This window comes from Sciurus carolinensis, chromosome 7 (assembly GCF_902686445.1).
Source record: "Sciurus carolinensis chromosome 7, mSciCar1.2, whole genome shotgun sequence".
In the NCBI taxonomy this organism is placed as follows: domain Eukaryota; kingdom Metazoa; phylum Chordata; class Mammalia; order Rodentia; family Sciuridae; genus Sciurus; species Sciurus carolinensis.
Window position 1 is genome coordinate 130,346,861 of NC_062219.1, and position 23,782 is coordinate 130,370,642.

Below are 23,782 nucleotides of genomic sequence, written 5' to 3' on the forward strand. Positions count from 1 at the left end.
AGATGTACTAGATAGTAGTAGGAGTGAAAGTGGATTTTAAAAAGTTGGTTGTTAGCATGATAAAAAGGAGAAAGAGACTCTGAGGGAGCAAGTAAACAAAAGAAAAATAGAGTGAGAAAGATAAAGAAATAAAAACTTAAAATTTCTCAAAGGGGAGAAGAATAATCTGTACTATAAGTCCTATACTATTCAATCCTCCTAGTCTTCAGTAGCATGATACATGTGAGGTACCTGACAATGAGCTCTCAGTCTCCAGCAGGTGTTTTGGGATGGAATTGACCCCACCTAAAGATGGCTGTTTCCACTTCCAGGATAATCCAAGATGGCCACACTGGCTCACAAATGTGTTGTCAAATGGGGAGCTGCAGTGTACGGCGTAGGTGCCAAGTCCATGTGGTTTCTGGTCAAGCTGGGGTTCCTGGTGGCAGAACACGGTCAGTCAGTTCAGGGGTCCTAGACATGGGCTGTGGACAGTCAGGCCGGGGGTCCTGCAGGTTCTGGATCTTGTCCCAAAATGAGAGCAGCCACATGTAAACCAAGCCTGTGGGTACTGTGACAGTGGACTGCCAGGCAACAGCAGGCAACTGGCAATCTGCTGGTGGTCTGCAGGTGATCTGCAGGCTACTGGCAGATGATGAGCAGGTGGACCTCAGGCAGTGGTGATGGGTTGGTGAAAGGCAGATGCTGGGCAGGCAAGAGGCAGGCAAACGGGCAAATGGCAGATGACAGGCAACAGAGAGTGATCTCTTGTGGTGGCATCTTGGTACCATGAAATGAGGACCTCAACTTTGTTTTTGTTTTTGTTGTTTGAGGTGAAAAAATTTTCTTTCATAGTTGTCTTTAAAACCACGAAAACACTATTTTCTTCATATGAAAACATTGGAATACCTATACTTCCTAGCAAATGATTATATAGACCCTCTCAAGGAATGTACTTCATTATATGATTCAGGATGGTTACTTGGAAAAAACTCACATTTGGACTGCTTCCTAAAACATACTCTTCCAGCACTGCATCTTTTGGTTCAAAGTATAGATTACTGCCATCAGTATGTGTTTCTGCATCATCAATATTCTATAACACACAGACAGGTAAGTTTATCCCTCCATGCTCCATTGGTTCCTGAGGATTTTCTGCAGGTTCCTCAGCAGGTAGTTCAGGCTGTGCTTTCCTCTGTGGCCTGTCTTCAAGCCCTTCCAGGAATGGGATACAATCATCATCATCATCGATTATAGAGTCCAAGTCTATACCAACAACTCCAATGGAATCATTCTCTGTAGTGAGGTCCTGCTCTGCAGAAAGTGTCTCTCTAAAGGCAGAATGACTGTGTTTAACCAATACATTGAAGTTGCACTCCATAAACCCAGACATATGTCTTTCCTTGTGAGCAGGATTGAGAACATGCTCCAGTGGACTTAGCTCTGCAGAACAAATAGGTAGCAAATAGGACCAAATAGGACAGGTTTGGAAAGTGTGAGGGCCCATAACATCATAACCAGCAAAAAGCAGCTCTACACCAGAAGATGTCTGACCATACCTCTGTTCTGCTGTCTGAATCTTGCTTCCACTTAAGAGATATAAGAGGAGACACAGGAGGTGGCCTGCCAAATACAAATCTGGAATCTAAACACGCCTAGTGCATAAACTTACATAACAGTCTAGCACCAGCAGTAAGCCCAGTAGTTGAGACACTGATATGGCTGAAAATATGGAGAACTTTTTCCTGGTGAGCTGCAAGCTCTGACTGTGTCCCCTTCAGTGCAACCAACACTGCAGGGTTGTGGTTTCAGACCACCTGTGACTGAGTCCTTTTAACAGACTCCATTGCATGTTCAACTTGATGAATCCTGCCCCAAGGGCTCCAGTGTCATCCTTCCTACTGGTTGGAAACTTCCCCCAATCACAAGACCGCTGCCCTAAATCTTCCAAAGATCAGGTTCAATGCACCATAGTTCCTGCCACACCTGGCTGTGAGTTCAGTCAAAGCTTCAGAATCAAGGGGTGCTCAGAACCTTGAATGTGAGTCTCTAAGGTGACTTTCCTCCCATGTGCTCTGAAAGTCACCTTAGAGACTCGCATTCAAGAAGGAGGAGTAGGAAGATCTCTTTGGACACAGTCAGCGCTACTGTGTATCCTGATTCTCAAAGTTGCTGATGTGAGGTGCTTTCTACAGAAACAAACAACCACCACTGTTGCCTTCTTACAAAGATCTTTACTGCATCCAAGCTTCTCTGCCTAGGGATGGTTCTTAACCTGATCATGGGAACAACCTTCATGTTTCTGCAGGAATTGGCGGTGCTGGGAACATCTTTGTCCATGTGAACTACATTTACTTATTTTGAGGTACTGAGAAAAAATCTATAGACACTATTCTCATCCATTTGGCTTTTACAAATATCCTAATATTTTTACCAAAGTAACACCAAGGACAAAAGTCATAATTGGTTTTCAAAATCTCCTAGTTGATGTAGGCAGTAATGTTGTAGTTTACCTGGAGAGGGTGGCCAGGGGCCTGTCCATCACACCACAGGTCTCCTCACAGTGGTCCAGGCCATCAACATAAGACCCTGAGTCTCCAGGTGGGGGAGGCTGCAGCCCAGGTCTGCAGGGCACATCCTTCCCTTGTTGCTCTTTTGGATTCTCAATGCCTTGATAAGCATGAACTTACCATTTTACATCAAAAATAGCAGCAGCCTGAACACGTCAGAACTTAGTAAAAGCAACCACTACTGTGATTTTCTACCAAGGAGCTGGATAACCAGCTTAGTTTTCTCCTTCTCATGGTCTTCACAGACTGCTCCAGTGTCATGCGCCAGGCCCGTGGACACACGGCATTTCTTCTCTACAGCCACCACCAGCACCTTCTCTACCTTCAGACCTCCAAGCTGCTCTGCCCAAGCCCTCCTGAGGTGAAAGCTGCTCAAAGTGTTCTCCTTCTGATGCTCTGTTTTCTCTTCTTCTATTGGACAGGTGGTTTAATCTCTTTATGTTCAGTTTTCTCCTTACAGAAAGATTCCAAAGCAAAAGTGCACAAGAGTTTCTGACCCTTGGCTATGCAATCCTCAGTCCATTTGTGCTGATTCACAGAGATGGACATCTAGCTGCATGCTGTCATGCTCAGTGACAGGGAAAGACATGGAGAAATTATACATTTCTGTGATCCTTTCAGGAAGTTTGAAATCACTGTTAATTTTGTATTGCTCTTTATGATGCAAGACTCCATAAGGGCAGGGGAGTCACACAGAGGTGCATCTCACACCTCAAAGCTGGTGACAGTCCTGAGCAGACAGAGGTCATCGGAAGCTGGAGGGACACAGCAAGCTTCCCATTCTCCTTCCTACCACCTTTCAGGAAGGGGTTGAGGTTCTCATGAACATAAGAGGCTCTTTCATACCCTCTTCTGCTGGTAAGATGCAGAAAGGCAATTTGGCACATTGTAGCAAAATTACTTACCTGTTCAGCTCTTGACCCAGTACCTTTACCTGTAGGACCTGATGTTGCTGATGTCCATGCTCATGTCAGATACAGAATGAAAAATATTTTAGATTCTAGTATTTTTTAAAAATCAGACATAATGTCCAATAAAGGGGCCAGTGGAGATATTTTCATATTTGTATCCTTTCCCTTGTAATTGAAGTTGTTAAGGAACAGGTGAGTTCGAAGTGGAATCATATGTACTGGGATCTAAGGTGTATTTAAAATTTACTTAAAAAGCAATGTGGGCTAATTGTGTTTTAGGAAGGAATACAGTACATTTAATTGACTGTTGTCTGCACATGAATATTTGCATAACAGAAAAGAGAATGAAGTCCACGTGCCTCTTTCCAGAGAAATGAGCTTCCTGGAGGTATACTAAGGAGGGCTAATTTTTTCTTTTTGTATTTTCTGATTTTAATTTTACTTTTGAAATACTTTTTAAAGAAGTAAATGAAAAATTAACGTTGAAAATAGTTTATGGTTTGTTGGCAAACATTGTTTTTCATTGCCTTTATACTCTTCAATGTTTTCAGTCATCCAAACTCTGTAGATTCACAAAATATTCTCATTCTTAATGAAGGGGAAAACTCGCTTCTTCTTTTTCTTAAACTGGAGCCAAAATGCATAATTTTACAGAATGCATACTTCTGGCAAAAGGTGTTTGATGAAGCCATTTGGAGTCATTGGTGATGCTATTTTCCTTCTTCGCATGTCCACTGACGAGGTGCTAAACGAGGAGACACAGATGTGGCCCGTGGAGGCCCCGTGGAGGCGGGCCCTCTGCTGCACTCTGGTCCTGGGGGTCTGGGGGTCTTACTCTTCAGATGGTGCTGAGTGCCTGCTCTTGCCAGTTTATACCTCGTCAACACAGATTCGAAGCGACTTAATAAAACTGTCACATTCCCATATTTTAATGAGCTCCTCTTCTTCCTGTTACATGGTTTTCCTGACATCGAGGGCTGGATTAATTATCTTAGTTCTGTTGTTGTCCTCTGGCTGTCTCCTGCTGCTGAGGGGTCCCCAAAATGCTCCTGTGAAGACAACACGATGGCGTTCTGAGGTGAAGCCATTGTCATGAGAGCCTGAACCTAATCCGTGCACCAGTTCCCTAATTAACTGGGTGGCAGCTGTAGGCAGGTGTGCTGCGCTGGAGGAGGGGTCGCTGGCAGTGTGACTTTAGGGTTCACATCTTGTCCTTGGTACATGGAGTGCTCTCTGCCTGCTGGTGGCCATGTCCTGAGCTGCTTTTCTCTCTCTTACCCTTCCATGGGATGTTCTGCCTCATCTCAGGCCCCAGGGATGGAGTACGTCAGCTGTGGAGTGAGACCTCTGAAACGAGGAGCACCAGATAAACTTGTCCTCCTCTAATTGTTCTTGTCAGCCCGTTTGGTCACAGCAGTGAAAGAGCTGACTAGAACACCTCCTCATGTCTCCACAGGAGCAAGACCAAAGCCTCCTGAAGAGCTCATGGTAACGGGCCCAGGGAAGGAGTGAAGCCCAGAAGTGCAGTTGGAATGGCACTTAGAAGTCCAGCCAGGAAGCACAGAGGACAGCAGAGTCTCGACCCAGTGTGTCCATGATGGGAGGAAGGGTGCCTGGTGCAAGGCCAGCCAAGGAGCACGGAGCATTGCTTCCCTAAGTGAGAGCTGTCCTGTGTCCATCCAGAGAGTGGGAACTGAGCTGAGAGAGCTTCAATACATTTTTAATCACCAGCAGTTCTTAAAGGGAGAAGCACCTGATTAAGAATTGCTCAGGGAATGGGGAGGTGGATGGGAAGCAGGACTGGAAACTGATCATGAGAACACATCACATGGCCCACGCCAGCTCTAACCTTACGTAGTCAGTTTTGCTTTTCCACAAAAGAAGAATTAGCTGGGAGAACTCTTTCTCTGTTTGGCTTTGAAAGTTTCCATGGTATTTAAAGTAAAGATGACCTAATAGTCCCATGATTTGTTGACAGGTATCAATCTCCAAATTACAAAATCAAAACACAAGACCCTACATGAAATCAACTAAGCAATAGTTGTTTCCCAAACCCTTCATAATCCAGTTGCTAAATATTAAAAAAAGGGGAAAAAAATCTTGAAATGAACTAGAAGAATACATTCCCAACAAGTCTACAGTGATTTCTGAATATTACTGCATTTCTCACAGAAAACCTGGTACAGAGACAAAAACTCCACTCACCATCACACTGTCCTAGATTCCTGAGGTGGGTGCTCACAGTGAGCACTTGGAAATTATCATCCGGTCCTAACCACTGTCCGTTAATGTCTGGAGTGTCTGATGATCCCTTCCCCACCAACATTCACCCTAGGAAGGGACAGCAGGCCCCTCTGGAGGAGCAGGAGCAGATACACAGTGGCAGTGCATGAGGTCCTCATGAGCAGCTCCCTCCCATCATTCAGGGGTCTGGGTCTACAGATTGGCTCAAGGGTGGGAGTGACTGTGGAGCCCTGGTACCTGTCCTAGAGATACAAGTAGATTTCCACTTCAGAACCAGAGCTTCATCCCCTCTACAAATCAAGTAAGACTTGGGCAAACCTCATGATTCATTTCTGCAACTTGTCAGTGCCAAAGGTCTCTCAGTCCCACAATTCTGATTTTTTCCATCATGGTATCCAGGGCACCTGGTCCTTGGTGAATAAGTGCCACCACATGGCAAGTGACCCCAGGGTCAGATGGTCCCTGTTGTGTTTATGTTTCCAGTTAAATACTAAAAGGTCCTGATTTGATGCTCAATGTAGGATACAGAGCTATCCTTATGAATCTTTTCCGTAAATGGTACTGGTAAAACTGGATATCTACATGAAAACCCAAAATTGGAACCATACACCACACACAAGCTAAAATCAAAATGTAAGAAATTACAGACAAAAACCCTAGAACTCCTCAAACACAATAGAGGGACACACTCTTCCACTGTGGTCTTCCCTGGGAGATTTTGGATATGACCCCTAAAGCAGGGGAAGATTGGAACCAACTACCAGGTGGGACTCCATGAAAATTATTGGCTTCTCCACAGAAGGAGACAACCCACACAAGGAAAATGCAGCCCAACGCTATGTCTGATAAATGTGTAATATCCAACATGTATCATGAATGTATTGAGCCCTACAAACTCAAAACACAAGTGCCAGTTGAAGAATGGGTGAGGAGACATTAAAGACAGTTTACCAAGAAGGACAGAAAATGTCCAGCAGGTATGTGAGTAGGTGCTGGACATCACTGATATCTGGGAAATGCAAACCAAAGCCACCACACGGCCACTCCTCATGCCTGTGAAGTTGGCTGCTGTCTAATGGACAGTATGTAAAAAGTATTCCTGGGGGTGGGTTGGAGAAAATGAATGATTTTTTATATGAAAACATGGCATTGGGGGGCGATCCAAGATGGCGGCCTAGAGGGAGACTGCACCCCAAGTCGCTCCAGAACCCAGGAGTTAAGAAGGGGAGGCATTGAGAGACTCGGACTGAAATAGAGCCACGGGTGAGTCTGCCCACTGGGTAAAGCTCGGCCCGGGTGGCAGGCCCAGATAGAGGTGGCTTATTGGAGCCGGGCAGGGCAGCTAGAGTCATTCACAGGCAGCCCTGCGCACTCCGGCGGTGGGCCCCGCCCACACAGCCAGCTTCTCCAGGTTCTCGGAATGGAACTGGCCCACTAGTGAGAGCCTTTCTGACCAGAACAAGCTCCGAGTCCCGGAGTCCCTGCAGCACAGCGTACTCTGGCAACGAACCAGCGGAGAGCCACGATCCGCAAGCAGCCTCTGGGATTAGGGCAGGGCAGCCAGAGACCTCTTCAGGCGGCTCTGCCCACTCCGGCTGCAGGCTCTCTTCACAGGGCGATCCAAGATGGCGGCCTAGAGGGAGACTGCATCCCCCAGTCGCTCCAGAACCCAGGAGGTAAGAAGGGGAGGCATTGAGAGACTCGGACTGAAATAGAGCCACGGGTGAGTCTGCCCACTGGGTAAAGCTCGGCCCAGGTGGCAGGCCCAGATAGAGGTGGCTTATCGGAGCCGGGCAGGGCAGCTAGAGTCTTCCCAAGGTAGCCTTCCACACTCTGGCAGTGGGCTCCTCCCACACGGCCAGCTGCACGGTGCAGGCCCACAGTGAGAGCATTTCCACACAGAGCCAGTTCCAAACCATGGAACCAGTAGGGGGGTAGGGGCAGTTTCCTTCGGATGAGCTGCTTTATCAGATTCCTCCAAGACATCAGGCTACTGAAGGCTGGGAGGTGATACACTGGAAATCTACCGGGACACTATAAGCCAATAGCGGAAAACTGCAATATCTCAGGGTCTCACTGACAACTGACCACTATGAGAAAACAAGGGAAGAAAATGTCCCAAACAAACCTAGATACTACATCAATAAAACCCAATGACAGCACAGCAGAAGAAATGTCAGAAAGGGAGTTCAGAATGTACGTAATTAAAACGATCAGGGAAGCTAATGAGGAGATGAAAGAGCAAATGCAGGCATTGAAGGAGGAGATGAAAGAGCAAATGCAGGCATTAAATGATCGCACCAATCAACAGTTAAAAGACCAAATACGGGAAGCAAGAGATCATTTCAATAAAGAGTTAGAGATACTGAAAAAAAACCAAACTGAAATCCTTGAAATGAAGGAAACAATAAACCAAGTTAAAAACTCCATAGAAAGCATAACCAATAGGATAGAACACCTGGAAGACAGAACCTCAGACATTGAAGAAAAATTATTTAATCTTGAAAGCAAAGTTGGCCAAACAGAAAAGATGGTAAGAAATCATGAACAGAATCTACAAGAATTATGGGATATCATGAAAAGGCCAAATTTAAGAATTATTGGGATTGAGGAAGGCTTAGAGAAACAAACCAAAGGAATGAACAATCTATTCAATGAAATAATATCAGAAAATTTCCCAAATCTGAAGAATGAAATGGAAAACCAAGTACAAGAGGCTTATAGAACTCCAAACATACAAAATTACAACAGACCCACACCAAGGCACATTATTATGAAAATACCTAACATACAAAATAAAGACAGAATTTTAAAGGCCGCAAGAGAAAAGAATCAAATTACATTCAGAGGGAAACCAATAAGAATATCAGCAGATTTTTCAATCCAGACCCTAAAAGCTAGAAGGGCCTGGAACAACATATACCAAGCCCTGAAAGAAAACGGATGCCAACCAAGAATCTTATACCCAGCAAAACTTACCTTCAAATTTGACGATGAAATAAGATCCTTCCATGATAAACAAAAGCTAAAGGAATTTACAAAAAGAAAGCCAGCATTACAGAACATTCTCAGCAAAATATTCCATGAGGAAGAGATGAAAAACAACGATGCAAATCAGCAACAGGAGGCGCTAGCCTAAAGGAATAGCCAAATAAAGGAGAAACCAAATCATGTCAAAAACAAATATGAGTCAATTGACTGGGAATACAAATCATATCACAATAATAACCCTGAATGTTAATGGCCTGAATTCATCAATCAAAAGACACAGACTGGCAGATTGGATTAAAAAAAAAATCCAACAATATGCTGCCTGCAAGAGACTCACCTCATAGAAAGAGACACCCATAGACTAAAGGTGAAAGGATGGGGAAAAACATACCATGCACACGGACACAGCAAAAAAGCTGGAGTATCCATCCTCATTTCATATAATGTGGACTTTAAACCAAAACTAGTCAGAAGGGATAAAGAAGGACATTATATGCTGCTTAAGGGAAGCATAAATCAGCAAGACATAACAATCATAAATATCTATACCCCGAACATTGGCTCATCCACGTACGTCAAACAAATCCTTCTCAATTACAGAATTCAAGTAGACCACAACACAATAATACTAGGCGATTTTAACACACCTCTCTCACCACTGGATAGATCGTCCAAACAAAAATTGAATAAAGAAACTATAGATCTCAACAACACAATCAGCAATTTAGACTTAACGGACATATATAGAATATACCATCCAACAAAGAACGAATACACTTTCTTCTCAGCAGCACATGGATCCTTCTCTAAAATAGACCATATTTTATGCCACAAAGCTACTGTTAGCAAATACAAGAAGATAGAGATACTACCTTGTACTCTATCAGATCATAATGGATTGAAATTAGAAATAAATGACAGAATAAAAAACAGAAACTTCTCCAATACCTGGAGACTAAATAATACACTATTATATGATGAATGGATAACAGAAGACATCAGGAGGGAAATAAAAAAATTCTTAGAAGTAAACGAGAACAAAGACATATCATATCAAAATCTCTGGGACACTATGAAAGCAGTACTTAGAGGAAGATTTATTTCATGGGGTGCATTCAAAAAAAGAAGTAGAAATCAACAAATAAATGACTTAACACTACAGCTCAAAGCACTAGAAAAAGAAGAGCAGACCAATACCAAAAGTAGTAGAAGACAGGAAATAGTTAAAATCAGAGCCGAAATCAACGAAATCGAAACAAAAGAAACAATTGGAAAAATTAACAAAATAAATAGTTGGTTCTTTGAAAAAATAAATAAAATTGATAAACCCTTAGCCACACTAACAAAGAGAAAGAGGGAGAAAACTCAAATTACTAAAATTCGGAATGAACAAGGAAACATCACAACAGACACGAGTGAAATACAAAACATAATTAGAAGCTATTTCGAAAATCTATACTTCAACAAAACAGAAAACCTCGAAGACATCAACAAATTTCTAGAGACATATGAACTACCTAAACTGAACGAGGAGGACATACACAACTTAAATAAACCAATTTCAAGCAATGAAATAGAAGAGGTCATCAAAAGCCTACCAACAAAGAAAAGTCCAGGACCAGATGGGTTCTCAGCCGAGTTCTACAAAACCTTTAAAGAAGAGCTCATTCCAATACTCCTCAAACTATTCCATGAAATAGAAGAGGAGGGAACCCTACCAAACTCGTTCTATGAAGCCAATATCACCCTGATACCTAAACCAGACAGAGACACATCGAGGAAAGAAAATTTCAGACCAATATACTTAATGAATATCGATGCAAAAATTCTCAACAAAATTTTAGCAAATCGCATACAAATATATATTAAAAAGATAGTGCACCACGATCAAGTGGGTTTTATCCCAGGGATGCAAGGTTGTTTCAACATTCGGAAATCAATAAATGTCATTCACCATATCAACAGACTTAAAGTTAAGAATCACATGATTATTTCAATAGATGCAGAAAAAGCATTTGATAAAATACAGCATCCCTTCATGCTCAAAACACTAGAAAAAATTGGGGTAGTGGGAACATTCCTAAACATTATAAAGGCAATCTAGGCTAAGCCCATGGCTAATATCATTCTAAATGGTGAAAAAGTGAAAGCGTTCCCCCTAAAAACTGGAACAAGGCAGGGATGCCCTCTTTCACCGCTTCTATTCAACATCGTCCTTGAGACTCTAGCCAGAGCAATCAGACAAACCAAAGAAATTAAAGGGATACGAATAGGAAAAGAAGAACTCAAACTATCCCTGTTCGCTGATGACATGATTATATATTTAGAGGAACCTGGAAATTCCACCAGAAAACTCTTAGAACTCATAAGTGAATTCAGTAAAGTAGCAGGTTACAAGATCAATGCTCATAAATCCAATGCATTTTTATACATAAGTGATGAATCTTCAGAAAGAGAAATTAGGAAAACTACCCCATTCACAATAGCATCCAAAAAAATAAAATACTTGGGAATCAATCTCACAAAAGAGGTGAAAGACCTCTACAATGAGAACTACAGAACACTAAAGAAAGAAATTCAAGAAAACCTTAGAAGATGGAAAGATCTCCCATGTTCCTGGATAGGCAGAATTAATATTGTCAAAATGGCTATACTACCTAAAGTGCAATACAGATTCAATGCAATTCCAATTAAAATTCCAATGATGTACCTTGCAGAAATAGAGCAAGCAATTATGAAATTCATCTGGAAGAATAAAAAACCTAGAATAGCTAAAGCAATCCTCAGTAGCAAGAGCGAAGCAGGGGGTATTGCAATACCAGATCTTCAACTCTACTACAAAGCAATAGTAACAAAAACGGCATGGTATTGGTACCAAAATAGACAGGTAGATCAATGGTACAGAATAGAGGACATGGACACAAACCCAAATAAATACAATTTTCTCATACTAGACAAAGGTTCCAACAATATGCAATGGAGAAAAGATAGCCTCTTCAACAAATGGTGCTGAGAAAACTGGAAAACCATATGCAATAGAATGAAATTAAACCCCTATCTCTCACCCTACACAAAACTCAACTCAAAATGGATCAAGGACCTCGGAATCAGACCAGAAACCCTGCATCTTATAGAAGAAAAAGTAGGTCCAAATCTTCAACTTGTTGGCTCAGGATCAGATTTCCTTAACAGGACTCCCATAGCACAAGAAATAAAAGCAAGAATCAACAACTGGGATAGATTCAAACTTAAAAGCTTTCTCTCAGCAAAGGAAACTATCAGAAATGTGAAGAGAGAGCCTACAGAGTGGGAGAATATCTTTGCCAACCATACCTCAGATAGAGCGCTAATTTCCAGAATCTATAAAGAACTCAAAAAACTCTACACGAAGAATACAAATAATCCAATCAACAAATGGGCTAAGGAAATGAACAGACACTTCACAGAAGATGTACAAGTAATCAACAGGTATATGAAAAAATGTTCAACATCCCTAGTAATAAGGGAAATGCAAATCAAAACTACCCTAAGATTTCATCTCACCCCAATTAGAATGGCGATTATCAAGAATACAAGCAACAATAGGTGTTGGCGAGGATGTGGTGAAAAAGGAACACTCATACATTGCTGGTGGGGTTGCAAATTAGTGCAGCCACTCTGGAAAGCAGTGTGGAGATTCCTCAGAAAGCTTGGAATGGAAACACCATTTGACCCAGCTATCCCACTCCTTGGCCTATACCCAAAGGACTTAAAATCAGCATACTACAGAGATACAGCCACATCAATGTTCATTGCTGCTCAATTCACCATAGCCAGATTGTGGAACCAACCTAGATGCCCTTCAGTTGATGAATGGATAAAGAAACTGTGGCATATTTATACAATGGAATATTACTCCGCAATGAAGAATGATAAAATTATGGCATTTGTAGGCAAATGGTCGAAATTGGAGAATATCATGCTAAGTGAGATAAGCCAATCTCAAAAAACTAAAGGACGAATGATCTCACTGATAAGCGGATGAGGACATATAATGGGGGGTGGGAGGGGCTAGCATTAGGTTTAGGGTTAGGTTTAGAGTTAGGCTAAGGAGAGCGGTAAGAATGAAGGAAAGAAGGACTGTGTAGAGGGAAAAGAGGGGTGGGGGGGGAGGGGAAAAATAAAATAAACATCATTACCCTATGTAAATGTAAAAAAATAAAAAATTAAAAAAAAAGAAAAGAAAACATGGCATTGTGGTTATTTTTTATGTGGTTGGTGGGAATTTCATTTATCATGACCTTTATGAAAAAGTACATGGAAATTCTACAAAGAACTAAAAATGTCAATGAGAATCTTGAGCAAAAAGAACAATTGGGCAGCATTATTGTGTTATAGAACCAAGGTGTACTCACCACAGAACAGTGGTAATCAAGACATGGTGGTGTTAGTACAAGAAGGACTCACACAGTGATGAGCAGCATCGGAGCCTGAGCCACCCACACGTCTGCAGCCACCTGATCCTCAACAGAGGTGCTGAGAAAAGCCCCAGGGAAATACAGCCTTTTCAATAGCAGTGCTGGAAAAACTGCAGAGCTACTGAAGAATAATGAAGTTAGATCCCTGCCTCTCACCAGATAAAACCTACTCCAAATGGATTAAGGCTTAAAGGACCCACAACCATAAAACTAGTAGATGTAAACAGGCAGGAAAGACCTAGGACATCAGCATGGTCATGAATTGTTGAACAAGGTAAAGAGACAACCTACGGAGTATGTGAAAACATTTGCAAAAGATTTGCCTCATGAAAAGTCAACACTTTAACACCGTTGGTGCAATGTCACATTAGGGCAACCACTATGGAAATCAGTGGAGGCTCCTCAAAATCTAGGCATGGAGCCACCACATAAGCAGCTGAACCACGTCTGGCATTTATCCTGAGGAGTTCAAGTCATCAGACTGCAGTGATACATGCCCATGTTTATAGAACACAACTCACTAAAGCCAAGCTGTGGAAGCAGCCTAGGTGTCCATCAACAGATAAATGCATAAAGAAAATGTGGTAACCCATGAAGTTTTATTCAGTACTAAAGAAAAATAAAATTATGTCATTTTCAGGAAGATGGATGGAACTAGAGACCATTTTTGTTAAGCAAAGTAAGTCAAACAAAAGTTAAAGGGTTTATGTTTTCTTCTCATACGTGGAGACTGTATGTAAAGGAAGTAGATTATGGGGAGGGAAAGGGAAGGTACTGGGGATTGACATTGACCAATTTGTGTTTTGTGCATTTAAGAATATGTAACAATGAATCCCACTAACATGTACAATTATAATGCACCAATAAAACTTTATTTTAATCAAAAAAAGTCTTAATTTGAAAAAAGAAACATAAGAAATAGAAGTTATTATTCTTTGATTCTCAGCTTTATCTCTACAGTAAAGATGATAAGATTTATATCTGCAAAAACAGTGCTTTGGGTCTACCAGAACAACAAGAAGGACTCGGGTCAGCACCGGAGAGCCCTGCCCGGGTGGTGACAGTCAGCCCCGCGAGGTCCTCAGTGGGCATGCTGAAGAGACGCTCTCAGGCCACCCGGCTGCAGGTGCAGCGTGAAGGCGAGGAGTCAGGCGGCCAGTGTTCCTCCCGTGCTGGGGACTAGGCCCTCTGCAGCACAGCCAGAGAGGAGACTTCCGACAGCGAAGAGCAAATGGGTTTCCTGGAGGCACAAAGACAACCGGAAGAGAAGACAAAACGACTAGGCAACAGATGAGCACGGCTGTCCTTGCCCAGAAGACCAGATTACTGTCCCGCCCTGGGGAAGCAGGCATGGCGGCCGGTGTGGACCCCAGAACGGTGTCCTTCTAAGCATAAGTAACAGCAGAAGCCTTGTCAACTCTTGGGGAGACGTCCTTAGAAGCCAGTGTTTCTTTTGCAGAAGAAATGGAAGTCCAGATAGCTGAGAAGGGAAACTGGGAACAATTTCCTGCCTGTCACAATGACCAGCCTGTGAGTCCGGAGTTCAAGCCTCAGATGGGAGGGCAGGCACAACTTCAAGAGACACCATGTGTCTCCTGCCTTATTTGGCAAATGACAAGAAAGTAAATACTGCTACCAATGATCATTAATGAAAAACGTTTAGGAAAAGAAGACATCTGAGCTTCCACAAAATGTTTGTTTTGTTTTTTCCAAGAGTGAAAACTGGGAATTCCACCAGAAACACTCACAGAAGGGCCACGAGGAATGAGGATTCTTGTTTGATCTTCTGGATCATCCCCTGAAGGAAGTGAAGGAAGCTCTTTAAGTATATCCCAGCTGTCAACAGCAGAAGGGAGGAATATTACCTCACTAGCTTGGCCCAAGACTCTCCGAGCACCAAAATGTCACAGTGATGGAGCTCTCGCAATGCCAGGGATCAAGGAACCTATGCAGGGTGGAGGTGGGAAGGTGAAGCTAACAAGCCAACAAACAAGTAAAGAACACAGATGTCAGATCTTGGTAAATATTGTGAGGAAAGAAGAGAACAGGGACAGGAAAGGCAGACGGGGCGGAGCAGGAGCAACAGGCAAAGGTTAGCTGACAGCATGGGCTCCTGGTGTCAGGACCTGGGCTTCCTTACAGAGAAGAGGTCCCACCCAGGAAGCCAAGAGCAACCCAACCACCCCACCACGGTCCTGGCTCGCTCAGCTCTGGGCAGCCCAAGGAGGAACCCACAGGCCCTTCCCCTCAAAGATGAGCCACGGGCTGGGAAGCGGGTCCCTCCTCAGGTCACGGGGGAAGGCCCGAGAGCTGTGGTCGCTGCACCTGCCAACAGGAAGGGCTCGGAGCTAGGGGTGAGGAAAGCAACAGGCAGAGCTGTGAGGAACACGAGGCCCAGCCCACTGAATCAAAGGGCGGAAGGAACCCACATGGGCATATTTGTCTCTGTACAACAAACATTTCAGATGGGTAGGCAGGAAACTAATAGATGTGGCTCTTTGTAGTATGTGGAAGATGAACACAGCAGAGGCGAGTCAACGCAGTGAAAGGGAGGTCACTTTAAGACCACAGCAGAGGAGTGCAGAGGCGCCAGGGGCTTTAACAAGAGAACAAGGGTCCCAAGGAATGGCCCCGGCAGGAGCAGAGTCAAGAAGCAGAAATGGAAGTGGGTGTGAGCACAGGGAGACCCATCGTTTGCAAATTGGCCCTCACACTTGCTGCCAAGGCCCCAGCACAGAGCCAGGGACCAGGAGCCCTGATTTCAGAAGCTGCTTGGAACAGAGTAAAGGCGGCCTCGGTGGAGTTTTCTCAGACAGGTGCTGGAGGGCACTGGCCATTCCCAGGAGGCAGTCTTGAGCTGTTAGGGATTACAGTAGTGTCTGCTCCGGTCTTTAGAGGCCAAAGCAGGGGCCTAGTCAGAAGGGCGGAGAAGCGCCCAGCCAGAGTGTGACCAAGGAAAGCATCCTCATCAGGTAGGTGGGGAATGAGGCAGATGGGAATGGAATTAACTATGTTCTTCATGTGTGCAATTATTAAACCCCAGCTAATGAAATGACTGATGGGAACCATAAAAACAAACTCTCAGCTGCATTACCCTAAAGGGTCACAAGATGGCGACATGTCCCTGAATGTCCTCGGGACTGAGGGGGCAGATCGGCCAGCTCCTCCCTGAGCTGCGGCCAGATCCAAGTCTCTTCCTGTGGCTCCCTTAGCTCAGGGGCGGGAATTTCTCTGCACCAATGCTTGGTTCCTTTCAACATGGCTTTACTGCAAACCAAAACAGAAACATGTTCATCGATTGGGCAGCATTTCTTTATTTTGGGGGCGGTTCAAACGGGGGTTATGGGAAAACTGAAGTGTAAGTTATGCTAAAGCACAGAGACCACTGTACTTCCAAGTGCTGGACGCACATGCTTTGATTACCAACATAGTGACCCTGTTGTTTCATTACCCAGCCCACATTGGACGGGTGGGGGTGTGAACAAATCCCAAATGTCATTTCCATCATGAATATTTTCATAAGCAACCTAATAGTCATGGCTGTAAAGAAACACAATACGATCTCACTTAAGAAAATTTAAAAGATTTGTAACATTACCCAATACCTAGTCCTTAAAAAAAAGAACTCTCCAATTGCATCAAATATCATTCCACAATGACTTTGTCTGAGTGTGGATTACCCTGGGTCCACACATGGTGTTTGGATCCTCTTCCTCTTAAATATATTTAATCCATAACACTTACCCAGACCTCCAAGCAGCCATGTTTGCTCTTTTGAAAAGGAATTGAGAGACTATGTTAATTAGCTTTTCATAACTGTGCCCAAAATGACCAACTTAGAAATTGTTCTTAAAATCAGAAAAGTGTACTTGGGCTTACGGTTTCAGAGGTCTCTGTCCACGGATGGCCTACTCCATTGCTCTGGGTTAAGAGGAGGCAGCACATCCTGACCACAGGGAAGAGGCAGGGCAGGTCACCAGGGACCAGCCTCCTCCAGCCACAACCCACCTCGCAGTTACCACCAGGCCACTCGAGCTAGGACGGTCTGCTTGGGTCACAGCTCTCACCATCCAGCCCTTTCACCTCTGAGCATTCCTGCATTCATGAGTTTTGGGGGACACCTCACATCAAACCATAAAGAAGACTACAGTATGGGTGAAATCTCACTGATCATAGACTGTCATTGCTTTTAGGCTATTTCTTTGACAAATGTTGGGAAAAAGGTTTTTGCTTTTTAAAAAGAAAAAAAATAGAACCCAATAAATTTATTTTCCATTCAGATTTAGGTTAAAAGGATTCTTAATGTCTATAAATTTATAATTGAAACTTTTAATCTGAACATCTTAATGCCATATAAAATAAAAGTCACTTATTTCCTGTATACACAGGCAAAATACTAAAGGATCTGACAGTTTTGCTATTCTGATTATGAAACATAGGGAAAGAGAAGAGAAAGGAAAGGGAATCTGGTAGAAGAAGGAGTGTGGGCAGGAATGCAGTCTATGGACTTTCCTCAGTGATGAAGGCTGTGTGCAGAGATGAGTTAAAGGACAGACGTCACATGAAGTATCCAAGGAGGACACACAGGGGGACAGGACGATTTTCCACGAGTCAGCTGTTCAGAAGTCACTGCACCAAGTTACCAATTTCTAAGACTTCTCCAAACGGTGTTGAACATTCACAGAGTCCACAGTAACGTCCTCAGTGCCGTTCAGGTTCAGATCTTAGTTGAGGAGTCTGAGGCACCTGGGCTGGCCAGCTTTCCAGGAGTGTTGCTGACAGCATTTGTCTCTGTCACCGCTCTTCACCTGTCTCATTAAGGAGGGACCGACCCAGACAAAACCAGAAAGCTGGGGAGCAGGAGTCAAAAGGCCCAGCTCCCTCTACAGCTTTCTTAAGCCATCTAAGAAATATAATCAAAATTGCTTTGACTTAATATAAAAATAAACCATTTCTGGTAAATCAGTAAAATCTGAGTCAGTTCTGTGACCACTGTTAGACATATTCCTCCTTTTCTAAAACCAAAAACAGCAGAGAGATCCCTGAGATGCCAAGATAAAAAACAAGCTTCTGAGTCAGGAACAAGTACAAAATGAGGGACGGCTCCATTTGTCTCAGATTTTCAGCTCCCGCTTGGGCGGCTGCAGAAACTGCACCTTCCTGATCACTATTCCCCGCATACCCAACATCCAGCTGAACCGCACTCCCATGGGTCGCTGAAGTCCGAGGCGCCCCTTCAACGGAGACTTCCACAAATGGAGGGGCTTGCACTTAGGAGGGATGTGGTACTTGTCAAGACCACCGAGGAGACTGGAGTCTTGGCCCAGAGCTTGGTACTTGTGTGAGGCCCTGGGCTCCACCCTCAGCACTGCAAAAAAGACGGCTGAATCCCACGGTCACCCAGCCATCGTCTTGCTTTTCGCCATTAATGTATAGAAATGGAGCTGGGCGTGAGATGCAAGCTATGAAGTACTTAATGGCTTCACAGATGGTCTTGCCAGCAACAGCGTAAGAGAAGTGAAGCACATCCAAAGCGGGAGGAAGTAGCGATCCCATGATGACAAATTCCTGACTTATTCCGACAAATACTCGGAGTCCAAGAATCTAAGCTCTGCACATGGGACACTCAGGCGGCGAGCTCGGGCACTCGGTAGAGCTGTCACATCATCTTTGCCTTTGCCACCCTGGCCTCCTGGCTCACAGCATGTTTGGAAGTGTGTAGTTTAGGAAAAGTGACCCCAGCATCTACGTGGGGTCTGATCACTGAAGAGTGAGCCTGTGTTAACATCCGCCTGGGGCACTATTCTTATCCTCTAGAAGGTCATCCACCTCCCTCTTCCCCGAAACTTATAGTCAACAAACCTGCATTTTGGCAGGCTTCAAATCCTTATCCATCCAGACACCCCCCTGCACGGAAGTCCACTTAGAGCAGGGTGAGGTCAGACTCCTTCCAGAGAAGGTAATCAGGCAGCAGCTCCGTCCTCCCCATCTCGGGAGGACGCACCCCGCGGCATCCGTGACCTTTGCCCCTGCTATGAGGTTGCTGCTGGGGTCAGCACATCAGCTCTCTGGAATGGCTGACTATACCCGGACTTGCTCACAAGACATTCTACCACATCCTGTTTTTAAAATTGGGGGGGGAGGAGGGTCCCAAAGAGAGCAATTTGTCATTGCTTCTAGCAAGTGGCAAGGCCAAGTTTCAGACTTTGTTAATTCTTCATAGAAAACTCAAGTTACATGGAAATTAAAAAGCATAACCACACTGGAGAAGCAGAAACAATTAGACCATGAGCTTGCTCTACTGGGCCGAGCGCTTTCCTCCTTCAGTACTTACTCAGGCTGGGTCTTGGGTGGCTTCCACCTTATGATGGGTGCTGGTGTACGTGGACATCAGTGTCACGAATCTGATGAGGTCCAAGTAAGGAAGGGAAGCACAGACATGCCCCTCTGGATTCCTAGTGGCACATGTTTAATACCATTTCTACAATAAGCAAGCCAGATGCATTTGTGACAACCAAGGGAACCATTAATAACACGAAAGAAGGTCTACAGGAATCCTTATCTTTAAAATTGAGATTCAAAATCCCACTCCACTCTCATGTGCAGAATGTAAATACAGCCTTGATGCAATGCTGACTCTAAACAGGGTTGCTTATTCGAAATTTGGGAATAGAATCCAGAAAAGTGACACTCCAAAATTAAAGCTTAGAATAAGTCATCCAAAATCAATGGACAGTTTTCAAAATATTGTTATTATTAAATCGATGTTTTTCATAGATCATCAAAAACAAATTTAAGGAAAATGTATACTATGAAATGATCATATCAAAGGTGATGCTTTAATAATAGCTATCTGTATAACATCAAAATCTAGAAAGACACTTCCAAAGGACTTTATATTTCTATCTGTCCAGGATAATGGGTACTTTGATTTCAATAATTGTTTAAAAGGAATATAAGCATAGGAGAAAAAGGAAAAATCATTTGATACAGCTTGAAAAAGAGTACCTTGAGAGCAGCTGCTTCTATTTCACTTTGTGCTGCGTGCAGATGGACAACAGTCTGGTTTGTGGTAACTGGAAGAACCCGCCAATAGCTCCAGGTACTGCGAGCAACAAGTGTACCTGTCATGAGACTGTGTGTAGATGGATGGATGGATGGGTGGTGGGTGGGGGACAGATGGATGGGTGATGAATGGGGGACAGGTGGGGGACAGATGGATGGGTGATGGATGGGGGACAGGTGGGGGACAGATGGATGGGTGATGGATGGGGGACGGATGGGTGGGGATGGATGGATGGATGGGGGACAGATGGGGGACGGATGGAAAGGTGATGCATAAAGAGAGTTTTCCCCCCTTCCCTTTTGGTACCATGAGTCCATTCTGTGGGGAAACGATAGAGACAGAGAGATTCCAAAAAGACACCTGCGAATGCGGCACGTGGCGGTTTCCAAAGGCTGGATGCCCAGCAGGTAAGATGTTCAGGTGGGCTTTGAAGAACCGGCAGAAGGTTCAACGTGAGATGAGCTTATTTCAGAACTGACAAAAAAAATGCTTTCTTCCTTATTAACCTACTAGATTTACTCACATGGATAAAACAGATACTAACTTACGTAAAGCTACTTTTTGTAAACCAGAAACTAGTCCTAAGGGAAGACCCCGAACACTGTACCAGACACGTAACATGGACTAGTTGTCTAAAAATCGGAACGTAGGTGACTGTGCCTAAGACCTGTATGGCGTGACTTGTTTTCCCCGACTTCAGGGACAACTTAAAATTCCAAAGAGAGCTTTGAAACTGAAACCGACTCATCTAGTGAGTCTGACCTTCCCAGGCCTCCGCCTCCCCCCGCCCTTTGGTCCCGCAGCGTCCTGACCGCAAGAACAGAGAGGACGTTCCCAAACTCAGCTTCGTCCTCAAGATTCCGTGGAAAACCCGAATTACTGGTTCCCCACCGAGTCGGGACGCTTCCCGCCCGAAGGCCCCAGATGGCCGCAGCCAATCAGAACCTGCAGAAAGAGACCCGGCTGCCCCGGGAAATTCAAAGCGAGCGCGCAGCCCGCGCAAGCCGGCAGCGTCCAACCCACCCAGGCGGGGCCCTGGCACCAGAGTGCGGGAACCAGCTTCCACCTAAAACCTGTAATTGCATCGCTCGCTTAGCTGGTGGTTGACCAGAGCCCATCAGCGGGAGACGAAAGGGGTGATTAGAGAACATGAGACGGAGATGGCAAACAAGCAGCAGCAGCTCTTTCAAAAGAGTGAGTGGGTGGCTCTGAAAAGAGCCGTTAGGGATGTAGATACCGACTCACTGGTTACTTGGCGCTGGTGTACTTGGTGACGGCCTTGGTACCTTCGGACACGGCGTGCTTGGCCAGCTCCCCGGGCAGCAGCAGGCGCACGGCCGTCTGGATCTCCCGCGACGTGATGGTCGAGCGCTTGTTGTAGTGCGCCAGGCGCGACGCCTCGCCCGCGATGCGCTCGAAGATGTCGTTGACAAACGAGTTCATGATGCCCATGGCCTTGGACGAGATACCGGTGTCGGGGTGCACCTGCTTCAGCACCTTGTACACATACACCGAGTAGCTCTCCTTGCGGCTGCGCTTGCGCTTCTTGCCGTCCTTCTTCTGCGCCTTGGTCACCGCCTTCTTGGAGCCCTTCTTCGGGGCGGGAGCGGACTTGGCTGGCTCAGGCATGGCTGGCGAGCAAAGACTGCAAAACGAGGAAGCTACGTGCAGCGTGGCTTTATATAGAGCTTTAAACGCAAATAAGGTGGAGTGAAAGCCTGTCTCTGATTGGTGGTTATTCATGGTTGTTTTGCCCAATCAGAATGCGGAAATTTTGAAGCCGCTTTTCTATTGGTTGTAACGAAGTTACAATTTGAACCAATGAGAAGTCTCCTTTTTCTTGCCTAGTAATGACTATAAAACATGAAACCATTGCTCACTCGTGTCGGCTGTTTGTCGTGAAGACACAGATCTCTTTATTATGTCTGGACGCGGCAAGCAGGGCGGTAAGGCGCGCGCTAAGGCCAAGACGCGCTCGTCTCGCGCCGGGCTACAGTTCCCGGTGGGCCGGGTGCACCGCCTGCTGCGCAAGGGCAATTATGCCGAGCGGGTCGGGGCCGGCGCGCCGGTCTACCTGGCGGCGGTGCTGGAGTACCTGACTGCTGAGATCCTGGAGCTGGCGGGCAACGCGGCCCGCGACAACAAGAAGACGCGCATCATCCCGCGCCACCTGCAGCTGGCCATCCGCAACGACGAGGAGCTCAACAAGCTGTTGGGCCGTGTGACCATCGCTCAGGGCGGTGTCCTGCCCAACATCCAGGCGGTGCTGCTGCCCAAGAAGACCGAGAGCCACCACAAGGCCAAGGGCAAATAATGCCGTGGATCACCTCGCAAGGAACCGAGTCCAAACTAAAGGCTCTTTTCAGGGCCGCCCATCTTTTCGCAGAAAGAACTGAACACTGGTCAAGTGGTGTCAGAAGTTAGGGTTCCTTTCCCCGGCTAATTTGGCACAGGGGCCTCACTGCACAACTGGACCCCACGGCTAGAGACCCAGCAGGCAACCCCTTACAGAGGCCTGAGCTGCTGACCCAGAAGCGGGTGTTCGGCCGAGAGCTTGTGGTCGCGCTGGGGAAGGCAGTCAAGGCTACCTGTGCCATCCAAGTGCGAGTCACCGTCGCTCCCAACACCTCTCGGGGTCAGCAAAGTGCTTGATGTGCGTGTGCTAACTCATGTCAGCCGCGCGCGTGTTTTCCTCTCAAGCGCTGCGGAGGGCTAGGGATATAGGTCAGTTGGTAGAGTGCTTGCCTTGCAAGCACAAGGCCCTGGGTTCAATCCCCAGCACCGCAAAAAAAAAAAAAAAAAAAAAAAAAAAAAAAAAAAAAAAAAAAAAAAAAGGGCTGCGGAGCACTCCCCTTTCCCCACCCACCCCAGCTGCAGATGTGTGCCCTTAAAATGGGCATTGTGGCATCTGAGTCAGATTGAAAAGTTCGGTCGGCCTGCCCCACTGTTTAATTTTTCCTTGAAACCTTCCTATTGGTTTTCTTAGACACTTGTACATCAACATTTCATAAGTATTCTCGTTCTATTTCATGTATTTAACCCACTTTTCAATTTAGTATAAATATGATTTTGTGAACTAGAAGTGGTAATGATAATCCAGCAATGATAGGCACTCATGGCCCCTCAAAATTAAAATACTTGGCCTTTTGGGAGAATTTTTAGAGGCTGTGTAACAATTTTATTCAGTATTCAATTGTTCTGTCCTTGAATGTTTTCCACCTTACTAGTTTAATAAAGATTAATAATATGCAGTGGTGAGGTACAGGATGTATTTTACAAATGTAACAAAGTTTGCTGCAGATTTGTTTTGTAGTATGAAAGAATGTGAGAATTCAAGGGAAATAACCTTGACTTAAAAACTAAGTTCATCTGGATATTTGTCCTGTTAGAAAAAAAGCCTGAAAAGGATCACATTTTTTAAGTAATTCTGGATGTTTGTAGAAAGGTCAAAAACTTCTGGCTATAATGCTCAGAAATAAAGAATGTGACAGGCTTTTCAGACATCCATTGCAAGGGAGGTAAAATTTTACTTCTACCCCAGTAGGGCTTAGTGACTGGGGTCTG

General features: G+C 44.8%; 2 protein-coding genes, 1 long non-coding RNA gene and 1 pseudogene across 4 annotated transcripts; 2 read left to right on the forward strand and 2 right to left on the reverse strand.

Moving 5' to 3' along the window:
* Positions 1-404: 404 nt before the first annotated feature.
* On the reverse strand, positions 405-3,436 carry LOC124989431 (proteasome subunit alpha type-1-like; annotated as a pseudogene).
* Positions 3,437-4,390: 954 nt separating this feature from the next.
* On the forward strand, positions 4,391-5,427 carry LOC124988227 (uncharacterized). Its single transcript, XR_007109387.1, has 2 exons — positions 4,391-4,538; positions 4,917-5,427. It is a non-coding gene; the product is annotated as an uncharacterized LOC124988227 (long non-coding RNA).
* An 8,594-nt stretch (positions 5,428-14,021) lies between these two features.
* LOC124988219 (histone H2B type 1-K) lies at positions 14,022-21,847 on the reverse strand. 2 transcript variants are annotated; one of them, XR_007109384.1, is made up of 3 exons: positions 19,487-19,729; positions 16,247-16,419; positions 14,022-14,950 (listed from the first exon to the last, which is right to left on the reverse strand). XR_007109384.1 is itself a non-coding variant. In XM_047557493.1 (2 exons), exon 1 carries the CDS (start codon positions 21,845-21,847, stop codon positions 21,467-21,469), a length of 381 nt encoding a protein of 126 aa, XP_047413449.1. In that variant the 3' UTR covers positions 14,022-14,950; positions 21,464-21,466. The 2 variants fall into 2 exon arrangements, 1 of the variants encoding a protein (XP_047413449.1); XM_047557493.1 differs by lacking the exons at positions 16,247-16,419; positions 19,487-19,729 and adding an exon at positions 21,464-21,847.
* Positions 21,848-22,075: 228 nt separating this feature from the next.
* LOC124988212 (histone H2A type 1-E) lies at positions 22,076-22,992 on the forward strand. The gene has a single exon (XM_047557487.1). It carries the CDS (start codon positions 22,140-22,142, stop codon positions 22,530-22,532), a length of 393 nt encoding a protein of 130 aa, XP_047413443.1. The 5' UTR covers positions 22,076-22,139; the 3' UTR covers positions 22,533-22,992.
* The last annotated feature ends 790 nt before the right edge of the window (positions 22,993-23,782 follow it).

What these genes read in the sequence shown, in the direction of transcription:
- LOC124988212 (XM_047557487.1), top strand. Translation starts at nt 22,140, where the DNA reads ATGTCTGGACGCGGCAAGCAGGGCGGTAAGGCGCGCGCTAAGGCCAAG.
- LOC124988219 (XM_047557493.1), bottom strand. Translation starts at nt 21,847, where the DNA reads ATGCCTGAGCCAGCCAAGTCCGCTCCCGCCCCGAAGAAGGGCTCCAAG.